Source organism: Carassius gibelio, chromosome A9 (assembly GCF_023724105.1).
Source record: "Carassius gibelio isolate Cgi1373 ecotype wild population from Czech Republic chromosome A9, carGib1.2-hapl.c, whole genome shotgun sequence".
Lineage (NCBI taxonomy): Eukaryota > Metazoa > Chordata > Actinopteri > Cypriniformes > Cyprinidae > Carassius > Carassius gibelio.
The window spans coordinates 12,690,050-12,709,161 of NC_068379.1; the positions used below are offsets into that span (position 1 = coordinate 12,690,050).

A 19,112-nucleotide genomic window follows, 5' to 3' on the forward strand; every position below is an offset into this window, starting at 1 on the left:
ATTGCTTCATCCAATCAAAATTTATTTACAGTACATTCAATATTTTATCAGTATGTGTGTTGACTGCGATGTCTGGGAATCTGTCTCTAGATCTGAACTGACAAATATACAAGAATGTCACAAATATAGTACAGTAATAATTCCTATGGTATAATAATAGTTATTCCTCCCCTTTTTATCTTTTTGCCAATCGATTTCCTTCTGCACCACCCCCTCCACCGCTTTGGACCAATCGGCTGTTAGCTTTCGTAGGTCGTCCTGCAGGGCTTCATTAGCCTCTGTCGAAAGGCTGAGCAGACCCTACAGAAGAGCGCTGACCCCCGAGAGCCCCAAACATCTGCTCCGTTGAACAAACACCTCTCAGTCACAGGAATTCAAGCTCTGAAGACGTAATAATCTTTATTTACACTCTCCCACACATCCTCCAGCTTGATGAGGGTGCTCTCCAGTGTGGGGCTGCGTTCATCCCGTAGCATCCTCTGTGAAACGCACAGACTCTTTCTTTCACTCTCTCTTGAACAATCTACTTTATTATATTCTTACATGATAGAGATGTTCAACACATATGCGTAACACAATCTTAAAACAACACTACACTGTATGTACTGTTTGTACATTTAACTTCATTGTTTTGGCTTAGTTTATTTATTATCAGACTTTATATTTATTTATATATATATATATGTATAATATTTACATTATATTTATATAGATATATCTTTCTAAACCCCTCTTGTCCGTGAGCCTACTCTGCTCTGATTGGTCAGATGGCCCAGTTTGTTGTGATTGGTCTACCACGTACAGCACAAGTCAGAAACAATACACCCATTGCCACAGCTGTGTATTTTGAACGCTCGATTGAAAATGTAAACATCTATTATTTATCATGCTTACAGTTTGTGATTCAGTGGAGCCAGCTGGTCCAAATAAACCTGGCCCTGAGCCATCTTTCAAGAGCAAGGGTTTTGTGAATCCCACGTTGAACTCCTGAGATTAGAGAAGCAGTCATCGGTAAAACAACGGGAACACAAAAAAAGAGTTTGCGGTTGTACTGCTAAATGAAATTTAACCACTGAGTCTTCGCAGCCTCGTTTTTCGGAAGTAAAAAGTAAAAACTAATTTACTTTCACAGAGTCTTCTCGACGGCCGGCCAACACACTGGAGTCAAATAGGTTGAGAGCCAACTTTTCTCGACTTTGTTGCTTCACTGGACAAAGTTGCTGTTGTTCATGTCATGCAATGACTAACACTTACAAGATAAATAACTTCCAGTTACACTTTCACTACAGATCACTGCAAGTGTGAATTCCCCTCAAATTCCTACAGGGACCTTCACCATCACTATTAAAGGAGTTTAATGAAGCGTTATTAAAGTTGCGATGCTGTGAGCTCAGACCTTGTTCTGAAGTGTAAAGATTATCAGGGCCTGTCTGGCTTCTCTCTCTCTCTCTGTCCTCTCTGGACTTCCTCCACCATTCCCTCTGCTCATCATCCAGATGCACTGTTAAAGACAGAGAGGGGTCCAGCGTCTGAGACAGCTCCACAGCATGGGGACAGACAGATCGTCAGTTTGGCAAGTGTTCACTCTGTTATTGACAGTGTTGGGTATAGTTACTTTGGAAAGTAGTTAGTTAGGTTACAACGTTACCATCAATTAAAAGTAATCAGTTATGATACAGCGTTACCTATTCATAAAAGTAACGCGTTAGAGTACTCATGCATTACCAAAAATTAAAAGCCGTTTGCAGCGGCTCACACATGACAGACACAGCCCCCGGCCCCTTTAAATGCACCTAGAAGTCGTGACTCCCGACAATGAATAACGTCAGTCATCCGACTAAATTAACACTGCAGGATAACAATAACAGGAAAGACAGTCTGCAATCGGCTATTCCACATGGCGTTTTATTTATTTATTATCACAGAACATATTATTAATCAAAATTCGCACCTAACGTTACCCAGCCCGGGTAGCCTAGGCTACTGTATATTATGAGCACCACAAGATAACTCCTGATTTTTCTTTAACTTTAAATAATGCAGTTATCAAAGTACAATTATGCTTACTTGTAAACACAACCTTAAACAGGCTTGCAGATTTAAATCCATTTAGAAATGATGAACAACCAGCCAGCCAATGATCTAACAGAAATTAACAGCTGCCTGTCAAACAAAAATGATAACAAACCGAATTAAATCCTTCACCGCCACACAGGCAAATGACAAATCGCTTAATAGCCGAACTAATTATTATTAAAGTGTCACTCACAGTCACAAGCCTAAATTCGCTTTAACACAGTCCTCTTACATTTACTCTTCAAAGCAGTGATTACAACGTAGCGTTAAATTTGAGGTAGAATTTTTGGCGGTCGACAGAAGCTTTTCACCAACGCAGTGTGCATTTTACCATTATGTTCTTTTCTTTTTCATTGACAAATTGAAAATAATGTGCGTACTTCCATAAACCAAACGCTGTCCTCTCTGCTATCTTGCCGGGAGTTCGAGAAAAAAAAAAAAAAAAACACACACACACACACAGGGTCAGGCGCAGGGCACAGACGCATCACAGCCATTGACTTTACGATCACAGAGTTTCGGCTCCGCTGATACATCCGCAGGTGGCACAGTAGACCTAGGACTACTGTCTGACAAAAAGGCTGCAGTCGGGATTTTCCTTTCCTTAAAATAACGGATTACTTTTTTAAAAAAATAACGAAGTTACTGATTACTTACGCACGAAACTAACGCGTTAAGTTACACATTTCAGGAAAAAAGTAATTAGAGTACTCTAACGCGTTACTTTGTAACGCGTTACCCACAACACTGGTTATTGATGGACCAGGCTCCTCTCCTCTCTGCTCTCTGCCAACTCATCCTGCAGACGTGATAACTCCGCCCTCAGCTCCGCCCTCTCCTCCAGCCAGCCAATCAACAGTTCTGATTCCATAGTCAGCCCTGAGCTGTGAAAAACAAAAACATTTATTTAGAAGAAATGTTTAAATGTCACATGAAACACTGATTGCAAGGCACTACACTTGAAAAATGTATTTGACTGTGAAAATGATGGTGGTTAGAGGGTAGAGGCTGAAATAAAATTTAGCATTAGCATTATATTTTGACAGGAGATTGACAAGACAATCATTTTCTGTATTTTTTATTTATTTTTTGGAATGTTTGGAGCGTCTAGGTTTTGTGTTAATCGTATGGAAGTATTTCAGTGTGACTGCACTGACCCATTCAGGTCTGAAGCATGTTATTATATAACGTATATAATGAAGACTGTTACATCCCAGTCAGTGTGTACAGAGAGCTTTTATCTGCTTCATTAAGTGTTCAAGTGCAAATATAAAGTAATGTTAGTAACTAACTTTTGAAAACACGGATTAGACTGAAATATTTTTACAAATATTTTACAAATAAATTACTAGACTACTAGACTTTGAAAACAGAAGTGAATTAAATTTTTGACTCTCTGCTTTGTCCTTCTGAAGACAATAGATTTTAAAATTGTGTCAATGTTATATTCTATCCACTGCAATATATTTCTTGTGCTACAGTTCATCTGACTGAACGCTTCCTTCATGGTTCTGTTATATTTTCCTCACATATCTGTCTCTCTACCTTTCATTCCACTTCCTGTGAAGTTTACTCACCCTGGACAGTGAAAAGCAAAATGTGACTGCAAGAATTCGCAGAAAGAGATGGCGGAGGGGAAGGTTGTCCATTCGGATGGGTTTAGCCGAGAGAGACTTGATGGATCTTGTGTGAATTACATCTGACCACTGGCCCGAGGTATTTACAGATATGTTTGCATGAGATGCTTTGAATTCTGTATTCTCATCTTACATGATGACACACATCTATGACTTGAGATAAAAGCACAACAGGAACAGGTTTGTAATCTGTTTTATTATTTTCATCTTCAAGATGAGTAAAATAATAATAACATGACACTTATTTTGAATGGATCTATTAATTTATTCAAAAATACATAAAAAATGCAATTCATACATACAATGACCAGAATGTACTTCTACTTCTGTAATGCTGAACATGTATTTCATTTTTGAATTGAAAAAAAAAATAAAAATAAAAAATAAAGTTGTAAATTAAAGATTATTGGAGTACATTTTACAAGAAAATACCATTTTAGTCTTACTATTTGACATTTTTTCATTCAGTTCAGTGTGTTACTTGGTATTTTTTAGTTATTATTTTTTTTTAAATATACTAATCAGTAAAAATTAAACCCTATTTTTTTTTTTTTTCAGAGTATATGGAAAGATTAGTTAAGGTTGAAAATGTCATTTGGACCCCCCAAAAACCTAAAAATTGTTACAATAAAAATATACTTAATAACATTTTGTTTTTTAATTATGATGATTAATGCATACACACATATGTATTCAAGGTGTAAGAAAAAACTGTCTTATGCATATCTTTTAGTTTACGGTTACAACATAGTTTGCTGTATTTAACATGATCTGTAATGTACTGTAATATAAATTGTCAAAATATCTGGCACTGCCAAATGAATCATAAAATGAGAAGAAAAGGTAAACACATGTCAGTAGTCTGTTGTCCAGTGAATTATGTTGGGTCCATTTCATAAGTTTGTTGTTTCAAACACGGCCACCTAGTGGACACACAAAAGAAAGATTAAAATGAACAACAGATAGGAAGCGTAGTTAAGTAAACCTTAATGAAATTAATACCTACCACAGTTATACATGATGTTTATTTTGTGAATATCCGTAATACTCGGTCCATCTCGCTGTCCCATGGGAATGTAGGGGTCTGGTTTAGGGATGATGGTGGGTTCACCATCCTCTGAGAAGGCATACCTGTATGTGCATTGGTATTAATTTAACCTAAAATGAATTGCTATTGTTTTTCATTGCTTCATTTATAAGAAACAAAATTCTTGGGTTTAAGAGACTATTTAAACAGTTATAGACACAATTTTAAAGCATTTTAGATTGACAACTAATACTTTAGCAGAAGTAGGGCTATGCATACTGTACAGTAGATTTCCAATACTCACCTCCCATAGTGCATGACAGAACTATAGTCATATGCAGTATTGAGGTTTCTCGTCTCATACTTCCTAAAGTTGTCCCTTTGATCTAGGAAAAGAACCGTGCATTACTGTCATACGGAATGCACTGGCTCAAAATAAGTGCTGGTTTCATAAACATACCCTCAAGGATGTTTTCCCACAGGATGGAGATGTGGTAGTCACGATCAGAGCGAGACTGTTCGTGTTCAAATCCCAGAGCATGCATTAGCTCGTGTGCTGCCACTCCTGACCACATACAGCCCGGAGACTGCAAAGACAAGGCCTGACTGCCTCCTATCATTCCCAGATATGACCAGCAGCTATGTCGACGGTGGACAACAATAATAATAGTAAGTAAATATATGAATAGATATGCATACTGTTCAAAGTTTAGGGACAGTGTGATTTTGTTTTTAAGCTCTAATTCTCACAAATCATTTATTTGATAGACTATACAGAAAAAAAAAACTGTAATATTGTGAAATATTATTTTTATTATTTAAAATAGCCGTTTTCTATTTAAATATATTTTAAAGTGTCATTTATTCCTGTGATGTAAAACTGAATTTTCAGCAGTCACAAATAACAGGTACAATGAGTTAATAATATTCAGACTTTTCATATCGTCCTGTAAAATCGTAAAAAGAACATTAATAGAACATGGCTGTATATGAATGCAACGCACTCACCCAGTTCTAGACTCGATATTAAGGAAGTTTGCTTCATGTGTGCGAGGCACAAACTTCACACACGTTGCAGAGGAAATGTCCAACATTCCTGTTTCTATGGTGATTCTATCCATATCCTCTGTTAAGACAAATTATATAAATGTTCTTTTTAATAATAGAGACTTTGATTCAACTTTCACTTATATTATCTGTCATGCACTTCCATACAGAGAGATTACTCACCATATAGTGGGGAGATGATGTACGGTACATACACAAAACCGTCAACAGATCTGGGCCAGCGGCAAGGATCTGCTAAACATGTGACATGTGCACCGTGGGATCCGGAACTCAGGATGTCACCCTCTCTTAAAGGAAAATCTCTGGACACTGGCGGAGTAAGATAACCACACGTTTCATGCTAAAGGAGTAACTCCCTGTAAAAATATATCTGTGTCTATACCACACATACGTTGATTGACTCCGAGGATCCTGTCCATGGCATTCATGTCTTCTGGTTTCACATAATGCTCTGTTAAAGAGATTAAAAATGGTACATTTACTGTACATCAATTCATTGTAACAACCTACACTGCTCACCATGAAATACCAGTTTACCTGGATAGTCTCTCTTTGACCTCAGCCTTGTCTGATGAACCAATGAGGAGTTCTAATGCAAAATAAATACTTAAATTGGGTATGCATAAGATATGAATAATATCATCATAACTGCAGTGGGATTTAGCTGCTCTTACCTGCACAGGTAAAGACCAGGATTCTAACACCAGTCCCACAAAAATACCCACACAGAGCATCTTGGTAGTCACTTCTGCGTGCGTCCAGGTGTCTGGATGGTATTGCATGTGAAATAAAGTTGGAACAAGAATATATATACTCCGAGAACCACCCATCTGTGCTCCAGTTTGCAAATGGAGGGTTAGCGCGACATCCTTATTTGATATTCATGTATTTTCCTAATGAAAGGTTTGGAGAGCATTCATTGGAAAGACAGTTCAGCAATTTTAAGACCGATCGCAATAATGGCAATCTGAAGTCTTGCTGATTCTTGCGTTATTCACCCTGACCATGCAAAATGTGCATGTAGTGTTCAAACTCATTTTAATCTGTAAACCAAATCTCAGTAGTTTTTTTGTGCTCTGTTCAACACGTGATGCAAATAAATAACACCTCGCCCTTACTTAAACATATAATTTTTTTTATAAATGATACGAAACAAACAAATAACAGGCTGTTTGTAATTCAGCTTGCGTATTTCATAGGGTTGACACCTCAGTGCTTATTCATTAGCTCTGAGATCAGCTGATTCTGAACATTTATTTAATATTATCATCAACCTACAGTTCAACTGATCTGATTGCAGCTGACTCATGTGCAATGAAATGAAAGCTTAAATGAAATTTCAGAGAAAGATATGTTTATGGACAAGGTTTATTGATGTAATGTGTTTATATAAGGCATCAGATGTGAAAATCTGAAACAGCAGGTTACAACAGAATATTCTTAATATCGATTATATTAGCAATTTTTATATCAGCAGTCTTCACAATCAGCCATTCCCCTTTAAACAAATTATGATGCTAAAGTGTTAAAAGAAGTAAAAGCATTAATGCATTAATAATGTCAGACTTTTAGCAATGTGATGGATCATCCGTTACTGTAAATGGATTTTATTACACATTACATTTATACATATTATTAATCTTCATTATATCCAAGTCGCTGGGTCCAAATCGCTGTCCAAACTTCACATTCCAGTTCCTTTTTGGTACAATAGTAGGTTCTCCGTCCTCAGAGAAGGCATACCTGAAATTACAAAGAATATGATTATAGAACTGCAGTTTATTATATGCCTGACTTATCATTTCAAATGTACGTCGACATACTTTCCAAAGTGCATGATAGAGCCGTAGTCGTAGGGGGTGTCCAGGTTGTTTGTTTTAAACTTTTCAAAATTCCTCAGCCGGTCTAAATTGAATGAACAGGAGAATAACTGAATGATAAAGAGACTTCTCAGTAAAAGAACATGGGAATATAAGAATGTTACTTTACCTTTCCATATATTGGACCACATGATGGTGACATACTTGTCCCGGTCAGCTCGGGATTGCTCATGGACAAAGCCCAGGGCGTGCATTAGCTCATGGACGGTGACCCCTGACCCGGTGCATTCGGGCGTCTGGAGAGAAATGGTTTGTCTACCACCACGTGCTCCCAGATATGACCAGCATCTAAAGTATCAGTCATCAAAAAAAAAAAAAAAATTAAGGTAAACTCAAGACTGCTGAAGTAATGAAGCCACTGAATCTAATGCCAATACCCAGTTTTTGGCTGAATATCCAGGTAATCCCTCTGGTAAGTTCTGGGCACAAAGCGCACACAGGTGTCCTCTTCAATGAGCTTCATGCCTTTCTTAATGTTCTTCACATCTTCCTCACCTATGTAGAAGAACAATTGAAACCAAATTGCAAGAATTAGCTGGTGATTACTGCGGCACTGTTTATGAAAAAAAAATGTGTTTGCTTTTCCTGCTTACTGTATGCATGAGAGAGTGAGTATGCAATGTAAACTTTTCCATCCACAAATTTGGTCCACAGGCAGCTCCTGGCGAAACATTTCTTCTGACTCCTACCGGATACGGCTATATCTCCTTCTCTGAGGTTGGTGCCGTCCACGGAAATGACACCTACAGTAAGAGAACAATGGTTCTTGATTGGCATCTGAGGTTGAAAACATTTCAAAATCTATGGAAACTTTCCATTGCACAAAATGTTCTTTATAGTGGAAAAATGTTCTTTCCAGTATCAAACTGTTCTCCACACTAAGAACTGTTCACTGAATGGTTCTTTAGGCAAACTAAAATGGTTATTCTATGGTATCAATGTGAAAACTCATTTTTAGAACCTTTATTCATAAGAGCGTTTGGATATTACAATAAAACAGAAGCTAGAACATTTGCATCTTTACAGATTGTGCAAAAGCTTTACCTTGACGGTCATTAGCGTGTATGATCTTGTCCATTGCAGTTGAAGTGTTTTCTTCAATATAATCTGGGGAAAGGTATAAAACTGTTCAAATATAATTCATTTTCAATGAATAATGACAATTAATACAACACACTTTACCAGAGTGGTTTCTCCTTTGTCTTCTTTCTCCAACAACTGGGTGAGAGGAAATCTGCAAGAAAAATTGACCAAAATATGTGGTTTTGACTATATTTTGATAAAAACAAAATATACACTGACTGATATGCAGTTACCTGACCAGGCAGGGACAAACATGGTCCTGCTAAGAAGTCAAGCAGTATGATAACTAGTGTGAACTCCATGAGTGCACTGAGATTTGCTGTCTATGTTCATGCTACCTGCCTTTTAAGGGATCTCTACCAGCTTCCTGCTACATAATGTTTACTTTCGGTGGCCTACCAAATTTATAATTAACACATGCACTTACACATACTTATCCACTATTTTCATTATATGATATATGTGTTTTATTTAGGACGTAAAACTTCACCGCCCGAACAGGGACTTGAACCCTGGACCCTCAGATTAAAAGTCTGATGCTCTACCGACTGAGCTATCCGGGCTCTTGAGGAGCATTTTCTATACATTCTATAAATGTGTGTTCATTAAGACTTTTCACTGTAAAACTTTCAATATTTTTCATGTTTGTATGTTTTCCATAAAAATATAAATGTACTATAGAATGTAATATAAAAGTAAACGGTGGAGTCAGTTTTGTGTATAATCCACAGCCGCTTTGAGCGTCATTCTTTGAGATTGTACACGGTACGATCCATTTCATTAATTCAGTTTATTCGATATAGAATAGAAGTGTCTTTTGTTCATCAAACAGTAAAGTCGGTTTGGATGCAAGATAAAGTTTTGCTTGGCTTTAATAGAGACCCCACAAAACTTATAGACAGTAAAACTCTTCAAACATCTCCTTCCAGGGCGATATTAAGAAGTAACTTACAGGCGAGACTCGCGGCCACATTAGCAAATCAAATGTGAGTTTAACTCGAGGTATGGGTTTTAGTTTGTTTTTTGTTTTTTTTCCGCTGTCAGGATTTTTTAAAACAACTCAGGGATGCCTAAACTGAACTACAGCTTACTAAAGACGAGGTGGAGCAAGTAAACAAACATCGGTCTGAAATGAAGATTCAGCATGAGTTATTTATATTTATAATGTAAACGTAGTTTGAAGATCATAGGGTGGCATCATTTACCTCATGTAATAATAAAACCAAAGTTTAATACTATACAAAACAACGTAGCCTATATAACTATTTCGCTGCACGCATCAGGGTTGTACACAGCCTTTCTTTTGCAGACATGAAGCAGCTTCTGTTAATATTTTTGTAGCACAGAGGAGATGGAGATGGAAAGCCTTTGTTACATTTATTCTGTAAACCGTGATAGTATTTTTTTAGTACTACTTAATTTTAGATACTAGTATATTTTCCATTAAGTACTAGTACTTATTTACTACTAGTACTTATTTATTAGGTACTAGTGCTTATTCTTTAGCTACTCGTTTATTCTTTAGGTAGTGTCTTTTGTAAAGTTACTAGTACTTATTAATTAGATACCACTTAATCGTTAGATAGTAGCCTACTTATTCCAAAATCCAATAATGACTAGCATTTAATTAACCTCTTCTTGTTAAGAATAAATAGAACTAGTAGCCTACTTATTTTTTTAGTTAGGCTACTAGTAACTTTTTAGACCAGAGATATCCTGAACTTAACAGATACTAGTACTTTTTAAATTTGCATTTCTGCCCAGTATAATGGTATGTTGAATATTAATGAGCCAGCAACATATAGGAGAGAGATTATACAGGAAACTGAAACAAGGAGATGGATGTACTTTTTTGAGTAAACCAAATAGAAGAGAAACAATTATTTGTACACAAGCACATAGAAAACATATTTTTGTCAGTTTTGTAAACACTGTAATTTCGTAAACAGCCTAATGAATTTGTTGGTCATCGAGTGACCTCTGGTGGAAGAATGGAGATAAGACACCAATTTTATTATCTGTTATTTTCTTATTTTCATCCAGTAAAAACAACCATGGTCGCAGTTGGGGTTTGTGGGGCGTGTTTGAAATTGTTTCATTTATATGTTCATTCTATTTATTTATTTGTGCTAATTGCACAATGTTTAAGTTGTTTCATGTTTTTAGGTGTCCAGGTACAGAAAACAAATAATCAAATATAAAATAGCACTGCATAGCCTTCACTGTAAAAATTAAATTAACAGTTAAACCAAAATGTATTCAGACACCTTAAACTTTTATTACATTATCACAGTTTATTTGCTCTAGTTTATAAAATGGTAATAAAATATGACAAGAACTCAGAGTTGAACTGTCAGAACAAATTCATCTTGACAATGTCAGATAACTTTGATAGAAAGATATGTAATGGATTACAATCAACCAAAACTTCAGACAACTGTCAGTATGACAATATTTGCACAACTATCAATACTTTGTTGAACAATTACCAAGCAATGCTTAATTTTGTTCAGTCTGTGGTGTGAAAAGGTTGCATTACCAGTTCAGGAAAAAAAAAACACGTAAGCAAAACATGGTGAGGTCAAAGTGTCTGAATAATTTTTGATCCCATTTTTTTTTCTATCAATTTCTCTAGTAGTCCAATGTATGAAGTTTTTTGGGTATAATATGTCACAGCTCACTTTATTTTGCTAAACTCTCTTATCTAAATTAATTATAGTGTCCTGCACCTACTATTAAAACTTAAAACTTCATTTTCTTAGATTAACATTACAGCAGCTAGTAGCTAAATTAGGCGCAGTCACTTTAAGAGACGATGAAGCGTCCAATATAATACACATCCGATATTTTTCTCAACTGTTTACTTTCACTTAAGACATAACCTACATTTTAATGGTCTTACATTAATATTCTGTACAGAGCACACTGCAGGTGCTACAGACACTGATTGTTTTACATTAAAGGGTTAGTTCACCCAAAAATTTAAATTATTTCATATGATTCACCCTAATGTCGTTCCAAACCCGTGAGACCTCCATTCATCTTCGGATCACAGTTTAAGATATTTTAGATTTAGTCCGAGAGCATTCTGTCCCTCCATTAAAGGTCAGCAGCGTCATACACCAGCAGCATAGTGAATGCACTCACAACAGACCGGAAGAGAAGAAAATGCTGAATAAATTTGTCGTTTTTATTACCTTTCTGGACATGGACAGTAAACTACATACATTTTCAATGGAGGGACAGAAAGCTCTCTGCACACTAAACCCAACTATGGGTTGGTATAGCACCTTCCCATCTGTGGGTTATTTTAAGACACATGAAGTCAATAGGGAAACAAATTATTGATCAATATTCCTATGAATTATGAGATATTCTTATGAAAATGTTGCCAAGTTATTACTTCCATTATTACACTTCTTTTTTCATTATGGGTTGCCCCTAGAACACATTAATATGCCAATTAGATGCAATGTATAGATATATTGTATAGAATGTTAAAACCCATTTATAGTCATTTTATGTACAGTTGCAGTCATATATCAAATCATTTTGTTATATCTTTCATAACATAGTTGAGAATCATCTTCACAATCATCACAATTTTTTTTTTGGTTAATGTTGATGCTGCTCTTTTCCTGCAGGGTGACTAAAAAGCAACATAAAGTACCATAAAAGTAGTCCAAACTGCTGCTCTGCTAGTCTTCTGAAGTCATGTCATAGCTTTGTATAGAAGGATAGAAATACATTTAATGTGTTATGTTAATCCAGCCCCCGTCTTTTAGTAGATGGAGCACTGCAGACTTGACTTACACCGCTTCGACCTGAGACAGCGGCTGGAAGGAAGATCAGTGGTCACCGTGGAGGAGTTTGAGAAGAGGACTGGCACAGTCATGCATCCTCACTGAGAAACTGTTTTATGTTATCCGCTTTGCATAAGTGTAATTTCTGCATAATCTTCCTGTCTGCCTTTCTGTTAACAGGCGATATTTCAAGCATTTCGGGTTCAGACTCAGACAGTGAGGATGAAGTGGGCCCTGAAGAGACAGACAGTGCTCTGGACACAGATCAGTCCACACGACAACTTTCTACCAAAGTAATCTTTCAAAAAATGCAGGGAAAGTACCTGTCATTGTATCGATTGTACCCTTGACAAAAAAAAACTAAAATAAACAATATGATTTTCCTCTTGTCATTTGGACTATTACAGAAAATAAGCTTTGTGACTAACAGAGGTTTACGGTGTGTTTTGTTCATCAAGATAATCTTCACTAATGAACACACTTTTTTAATTTTATTTTTATTTGAAGCCTAATAACAAATCATTAGAGGTAAAAAGCTTAAATTATACAGTAAGTTAGGCTGTAAATGAACTACACCATGGTAACTCTTTCAGTCATGTTTGAGTGAGAATAGAGAGTGTGGGGTTAAACAAGGCTGTAAAAGCAGACTAGTTAGTACATGAGTTGTCCTGTTTGGTGTGATTTTGGTGATATTTAATGCCCTATTAGTCCCATTTAGCCACTTGTTAGCAACCCCCCTTTTCAAGACACATAAAAGCTTTAAAAAAAATGTAAAAATGAATCACAGTTGAATGTCGTAGAATAAAACGTGAAAATATCTTGAGCTTGTGCAGACTTAATTTAAGGCATTTAACCAAAACCCTAATCAAAAGACCCATTGACTTTAGGACAATAGAACCAGAAGTTTTAAGTAATTCCTGCAGCACTGTATTGTTTCCTTCTCATCTAATTCTGTTGTCATACTCAGGACAATGAGCACGACTTGGTTTCCTCTTTACGGAAAATATCAAACAACACTATTTGGGTCGTTCTGATGACTGGCGGTGGACACTTTGCTGGAGCAGTTTTTAAGGGGTCAGTAAAAAGTTCAGACGTTTGTCTATAACTGCAAATATTTCAGAGTTATCTAAATGCTTTTCCCCAATTGATTTGTCTAACACATAGAAAAGAGATTCTGCAGCATAAGACATTCCATCAATACACAGTGAGAGCGAAGCAAGGGAACACACAGGGACCGAGGGACTCTCAGAACCACAGCCACAGGCCGAAATCAGCAGGGGCGGCCCTCAGACGCTACAATGAGACAGCGCTGCTCAAGGTATGTTCCTCCAACTCAATTCTGAATTCTGAAAACTTATGACACTGACTTCTAAATTCGTGAGTTTGGAGTTGTTTTTGATGTACACGTCCTTTTTTAACCAGGATATTCACAATCTACTAGAAAGCTAGGTTGAGTATTTGAAGGAGGCAAGTGCCATCTTCCTGCGCGCACCAAGTTACAATAAGACCATTTTTTGGAGGTTGTGGAGTCCCACTGGACAAAAAAGATCAGAGAGTCTGTGAGAGTCCCAGAGAGTCTTTGATCTTCTCTCAACAGTACATGTTTATCCTAAGTTTAGATTTGCTACCATGTAATATATATATATATCTTTTAATTTCTTTCCTTTAATATGAATGTCTTTTACATTCCAGAAAAGGACACTGAAATCTCTAGTATTTTCAGTCCTTCGAAGAGAGTGTGGAAGAAGAAACCTCCTAAACCTGTTTGTCATCCAGTCTCAAGCACCAATGGTGCGTCTGAAGCACTGATCAATAAAAGAGAACTGGATTGCTCATGATGACATAAAAGTGAAGCCACCGCTGACACACCAGCCTAAACTATTTCAATATTGTGTATCCTGCAGGAAAAGCCACATAACTATAGCCGATAACATATGAACAGTGACAATTAATTTACAAACATGTATCCTAAAAAAACAATCTTGTATGACTGATAGGCATCAGATTGGGTGATTTCATGTCTGTCAAATGATGCTCTCTGCCGGGAGGGAATTGTAAGATGGCTTCACCTCCAAATGTTTAGAATGCCATGAAAAATCCCGACATTACTGTACATGAATCAGTGGTCTGAACCCTGACTGTGTCTTAAATGCTGTTTCTCAAAACGTAGTTCTTAAAAGGCTTTTTTGTGGTCAGTGCCTGCAGAGGGAGAAGAGGTTAAAGAAGAAAGTTCAGGGGAGGAATCAGGCCCGTCGCAACAAGGCAGGCAAACCAAGCAATTGCTTGGGGCCCCGAGCTGACCTGGGGCCCCAAGACAACGACTGGTTAAGAATAAAATGCAACGACACTGTGTGAGCGCCCCTTTGATCGTCAATGCAGTAACATGTAATGACACTGTTATCGGGATCCCCCTCAAGGGGGCCCCTCTCAGTTGTCGCTGACAGCAGCAGGCCAACCAAGTCAAGTGATCTCTGCTTTTTTTTTATCGAACGGAAGGAATATGGTTACTGTAATATGTTTTTTTTTTAACGGGATAAGGAAAACGCAGATCAGAAATGGCAGACTGCAAGGAGTCAGCAGTGTTTTGATTTGAGGGCTCAGGCAAACATAAAGAGAACGTCGTGGCGTGTTTCGATTGCAAGAATCGCGGAATCCAGTCATAAAAACAGAATTTACCGTTTAACGCAGAATGACACGTAATTTGCCAAATTTTGAATGAATGAATTAAAAATAGGTCATTGCACTTACATCAAACCACGATACGGACTAATATCTGTAAATATTAAGCAGGAACAGTCTGTTTAAATATGAATCCTGCATGTTCTGCGTGTCTCTGTTAATGAAAGGAGCAGAAGCGCGTCTTCATTGAAGACGCACTGAAGCGCGCGTGACGCTCGCGGTGATTTCAGTCTCGCGTCTGATGTCTCACTAAATAAGGATGTGAACACATGAACAACATCTACAGAACTGCTCTTAACAAAAACTTTAGTTTGCTTAATTTTCAATAATTAAAAGATAAATTAATGTTTGGTGTTTAATGTGCATCTCAGAAAATGCTTTATTTAAAAACCCACCTGAATGGCACTTAAATGCACTTAATTCATCTGTCAACTTTATTGTCATTGTTCAAAGTACAAGTACAGACAGAGAAACAATTATTAATAATTAAATGTTTTTTTTTTTTTATGTATGCATTGCATTCTGTGCATTTAAAAAAAAATAAAAAACCTAAAAAAGGAAACTTAGTTGTTCATTTAACGCACCCCTGAGCTGGTAATAGTGACCTCTTTCAATATGCTAACAGTGAAATGGTAAAACGTACTTCACAGGTAATTTCAGATTTTTGTTTCAATTATTTCCCAGCTACACCATCAACTTCATCCAACATCAACAGATGCATCACTTCTCAGTGCTGATTTTTCCTCTATAAAGCACAAGGTACCAAAAGCTCTATAATTATAGCCCAGAGTTTAAACTAAGTTTGTGCTGTCATATTATTAGAAGAAAAAAAAAAACAGTGCAAATCACTATTGAATTCCCACCAAACTATTTTTTCAAGCAGTATTTGCACTGTAAACTTTTTTTTAATTTATATAAAGTGCGGGTGAACTTAAACTGTATGGCTATGCTGTGGTTCTGTAGGCTTTGTGTGTGTGTGGGGGGGGGGGGGGCCTCTATGTCCATTTTGCTTGGGGCCCCCAAATTCCTTCAAACGGCCCTGGGAGGAATACCCAGGGACGATAGAGATTCTGGAGATGACACTAGGAACTCTGGAATATGAGGTCCTGCCTAATAAGAGGAAAAGAAGGAAATGGAAAGAGAAGAGAGAAGGTAAAGACCCTTAGCTGAACAAAAGGAACATGCTTTTGTAAAATATTTCCTGTTTTTTTCTTGTGTCAGACTCAAGCAATCGTGAAATAACTGAAGAAAAGTCAAATTATGAAAAACTGGAAGAAGGTAAACTGAAATGTGAAGATGACTCTAAAGAGATGCAGAAAAAGTCAAAGAGCAGGCGGAAACCCAAGGCACAAAACATCAGCCAGAAGAAGGTAAAACACTAATATTGGAGCCAAGAGTCAACTCACAGTTCACCATTTATAAAACGTTTCTGAGCAGCAAATCAGCATTTATTTACATGCAAAACTAATTATGAAGTATCATGTGACACTGAAAACTGGAGAAAAGATGGCTGAAAATTTGACTTTACATTACAGGAATACATTACATTTTAAAATATATTCAAATAGAAAACAGTTATTTAAAAAAAAAAAAAAAATTCTCTAATTTTAGAAGAATTGGATAAGTCTTGGGAATATAGTTTGATGGACACTTTCTACACCGCCTGTAAAACAGGCGACATACAATCATTACACACCCTCCTGCTTCTACCAGAGGACCAGGGAGAGGAAAAGGGCAAAGGAGAGAGAAACGCCAAAGAGAATCCTACCTCAAGGGTTTCATGTCTCCTCAACAAGCCCATAGACTCAGCAGGCTTTACTTTACTGCATGTGGCATCAGCAGCTGGACAGAGTTCAGGCATCAGACTTTTAATGGATGAAGGGAGTGATCCAGCTAACAAGTAAGCACATACATAATCATTGCAATAATCAATTAGCAGCAATAAAAACCATGCGGTACGCATGGATAAGCTTTCATGTGGCCAGATGGATTGTTCAATTCTAAATAGTGGCTAATGTGTTTTTCAGGGATAAGAAAGGACAGACTCCATATGGAGCTGCTCCAGAAGAAGATACCCGCAACACATTCAGAAAATACATGGCTGAACACCCTCATAAGTATGACTACACTGAAACACAGGTAAACAAAACTAGCAGCACAACAAATAGTAACAAAACCTTCATATGCATGGCAAAACAACAACAAAAATAAACAGTGAAAGTCAATGTACAAATTAATTTTTTATTTATTTTACTTTTAAAAAAATCATTTTGTTTGATGCACATTAAACACATTTATAAAATATATTTACTAAAAGAGATGAAGATAAAGGTTTAATATGTCATTACATATTTTTTTTTGTTTTGTTTTTGGCTAGTGGTTTCTGACCTGCACCAAATACAAAGGTTTAAAAATAAACTGTTTTTTTTTTTTTTTTTAATTAATTTATTTCATCGTGTTACCATTTTATATCATAACATTTTATCAAAATACTTTTGTTTTCGGTTTAAATAGTTTTTTTTGTCTTTGCAACCCAAAGTAATATATCTGTCACTTACAGCTGTATACTTTTTGCTTTAAGGTGCCTGGACCACTGACTGAGGAAATTGAGTCAAAAAAGGCAGAGAAGAAAAAAGCCCAGAAAGCAGCACGGAAACAGAGAGAGAAAGATCAAAAAGAAGAGAAACTCAAGAAACACCAAGAAGAGGAGGAAAAGAGGAGGTTCATAACTCTTAGTGATAGGGAGAAGGTGACTACTTAATTTCTTCCTCTTACTGTAGTTCTAACCTGGAAGAGCTCTTGTGATTGGCTGATTATGTCATATTTCTGATGTCACACAGCGAGCTCTGGCTGCGGAGAGGAGATTGGCTGAACATATGGCCACAACTGGAGCAACACTCAACACCATTAGGTATTACCTTTTATTATGATGTAATATATATCGGTCCTTTATGTAAGTCATGTTTAAAGGAATAGTTCATCCAAAAATACGTTTTGTAATCATTACCATAAAAATATTTTTTAAAGGCGATGCTTTCAATTTGGGGAGTCATTACTGGGGAAGATTCCTTTTGAATATCTGGACTACTCTTTCTGTACGCCTCGCTGTGTCCAAGCCCACCGCAAAGCCAATGCTGCCGCCCGACCCTGACCTCTCACTTCCTGCCAAACAGTATCAGAGGAGGGGAAGGTGTTCTGCCATATTTTGGACATATTTCATCTCACATGATCTGGGAGTTCACTGGATTTTACAATAAACATATATTATGGATTTCACAGTTGTCTTTGGAAATAAGACTATGAAAGATTGGTACCTAGAATAGGAGAAATGAATGATAATTAAGTCATGAATGATTTACAGAAATCTTGATTTACTGTAATTGAACATAGTTTAACTCAGGACACGGACCAACCACTGTGATTCAAAAAAAGTTCTATATCTTCATCTATACTTGAAATTATTTAATAGCTCATTAAAAATGAAATCTAATTCTGAACTGTAAATTAAAATTATGGCGTGTTTTGTGTTTGAAAATGCAAAATTGTGCGGAATTTGCAAACGTTTGGTTAAAATGATGTTAAAGTTATCCGTCCACATTGTTTGGCAGCTGCAGCAGTTTCAGGTTCTACTAATACAGTTTCTTGCTTGAAATCATCATTGATGTGATTCTTTGTATTATTGTTTCCAAACTAGCATGATTTATGATAAAGAACATAAGGTAAGGCTGACAGCACAAAATGCTAGTCGGTTTAATATATATATATATATATATATATCCTATCTATTATTATTCTATCTATTATTAATTTTTTACTCCGTTATTGTGTGAATAGAAGGTTTTTATTTTACTGCAAATAT

The 19,112-nt window shown here is 36.6% G+C and overlaps 2 protein-coding genes, 1 non-coding gene and 1 pseudogene across 3 annotated transcripts; 1 reads left to right on the forward strand and 3 right to left on the reverse strand.

Moving 5' to 3' along the window:
- Positions 1-4,622: 4,622 nt before the first annotated feature.
- LOC128019342 (high choriolytic enzyme 1-like) lies at positions 4,623-6,542 on the reverse strand. Its single transcript, XM_052605325.1, has 9 exons — positions 6,483-6,542; positions 6,346-6,397; positions 6,191-6,259; positions 5,971-6,117; positions 5,749-5,866; positions 5,201-5,379; positions 5,045-5,126; positions 4,720-4,844; positions 4,623-4,636 (listed from the first exon to the last, which is right to left on the reverse strand). Exons 1-9 carry the CDS (start codon positions 6,540-6,542, stop codon positions 4,623-4,625), a joined length of 846 nt encoding a protein of 281 aa, XP_052461285.1.
- A 620-nt stretch (positions 6,543-7,162) lies between these two features.
- Positions 7,163-9,321, reverse strand: LOC128019647 (hatching enzyme 1.2-like). The gene is made up of 8 exons (XM_052605743.1): positions 9,005-9,321; positions 8,871-8,922; positions 8,733-8,795; positions 8,282-8,431; positions 8,066-8,183; positions 7,798-7,976; positions 7,632-7,713; positions 7,163-7,551 (listed from the first exon to the last, which is right to left on the reverse strand). Exons 1-8 carry the CDS (start codon positions 9,071-9,073, stop codon positions 7,419-7,421), a joined length of 846 nt encoding a protein of 281 aa, XP_052461703.1. The 5' UTR covers positions 9,074-9,321; the 3' UTR covers positions 7,163-7,418.
- trnak-uuu (transfer RNA lysine (anticodon UUU)) lies at positions 9,262-9,334 on the reverse strand. The gene has a single exon. It is a non-coding gene; the product is annotated as a tRNA-Lys (tRNA).
- Positions 9,335-12,559: 3,225 nt separating this feature from the next.
- Positions 12,560-18,413, forward strand: LOC128019343 (ankyrin repeat and zinc finger domain-containing protein 1-like; annotated as a pseudogene).
- Positions 18,414-19,112: the final 699 nt, after the last annotated feature.

Coding starts and splice junctions, on each gene's coding strand:
- LOC128019647 (XM_052605743.1), bottom strand. CDS start 9,073: ATGGAGTTCACACTAGTTATCATACTGCTTGACTTCTTAGCAGGACCA. Junction 8,923..9,004: donor GTTTGTCCCTGCCTGGTCAG/GTAACTGCATAT, acceptor TTTTTCTTGCAG/ATTTCCTCTCACCCAGTTGT. Junction 7,552..7,631: donor TCTATCATGCACTTTGGAAA/GTATGTCGACGT, acceptor TTGTAATTTCAG/GTATGCCTTCTCTGAGGACG.
- LOC128019342 (XM_052605325.1), bottom strand. CDS start 6,542: ATGCTCTGTGTGGGTATTTTTGTGGGACTGGTGTTAGAATCCTGGTCT. Junction 6,398..6,482: donor CCTGGTCTTTACCTGTGCAG/GTAAGAGCAGCT, acceptor ATTTTGCATTAG/AACTCCTCATTGGTTCATCA. Junction 5,867..5,970: donor CATCATCTCCCCACTATATG/GTGAGTAATCTC, acceptor TTGTCTTAACAG/AGGATATGGATAGAATCACC.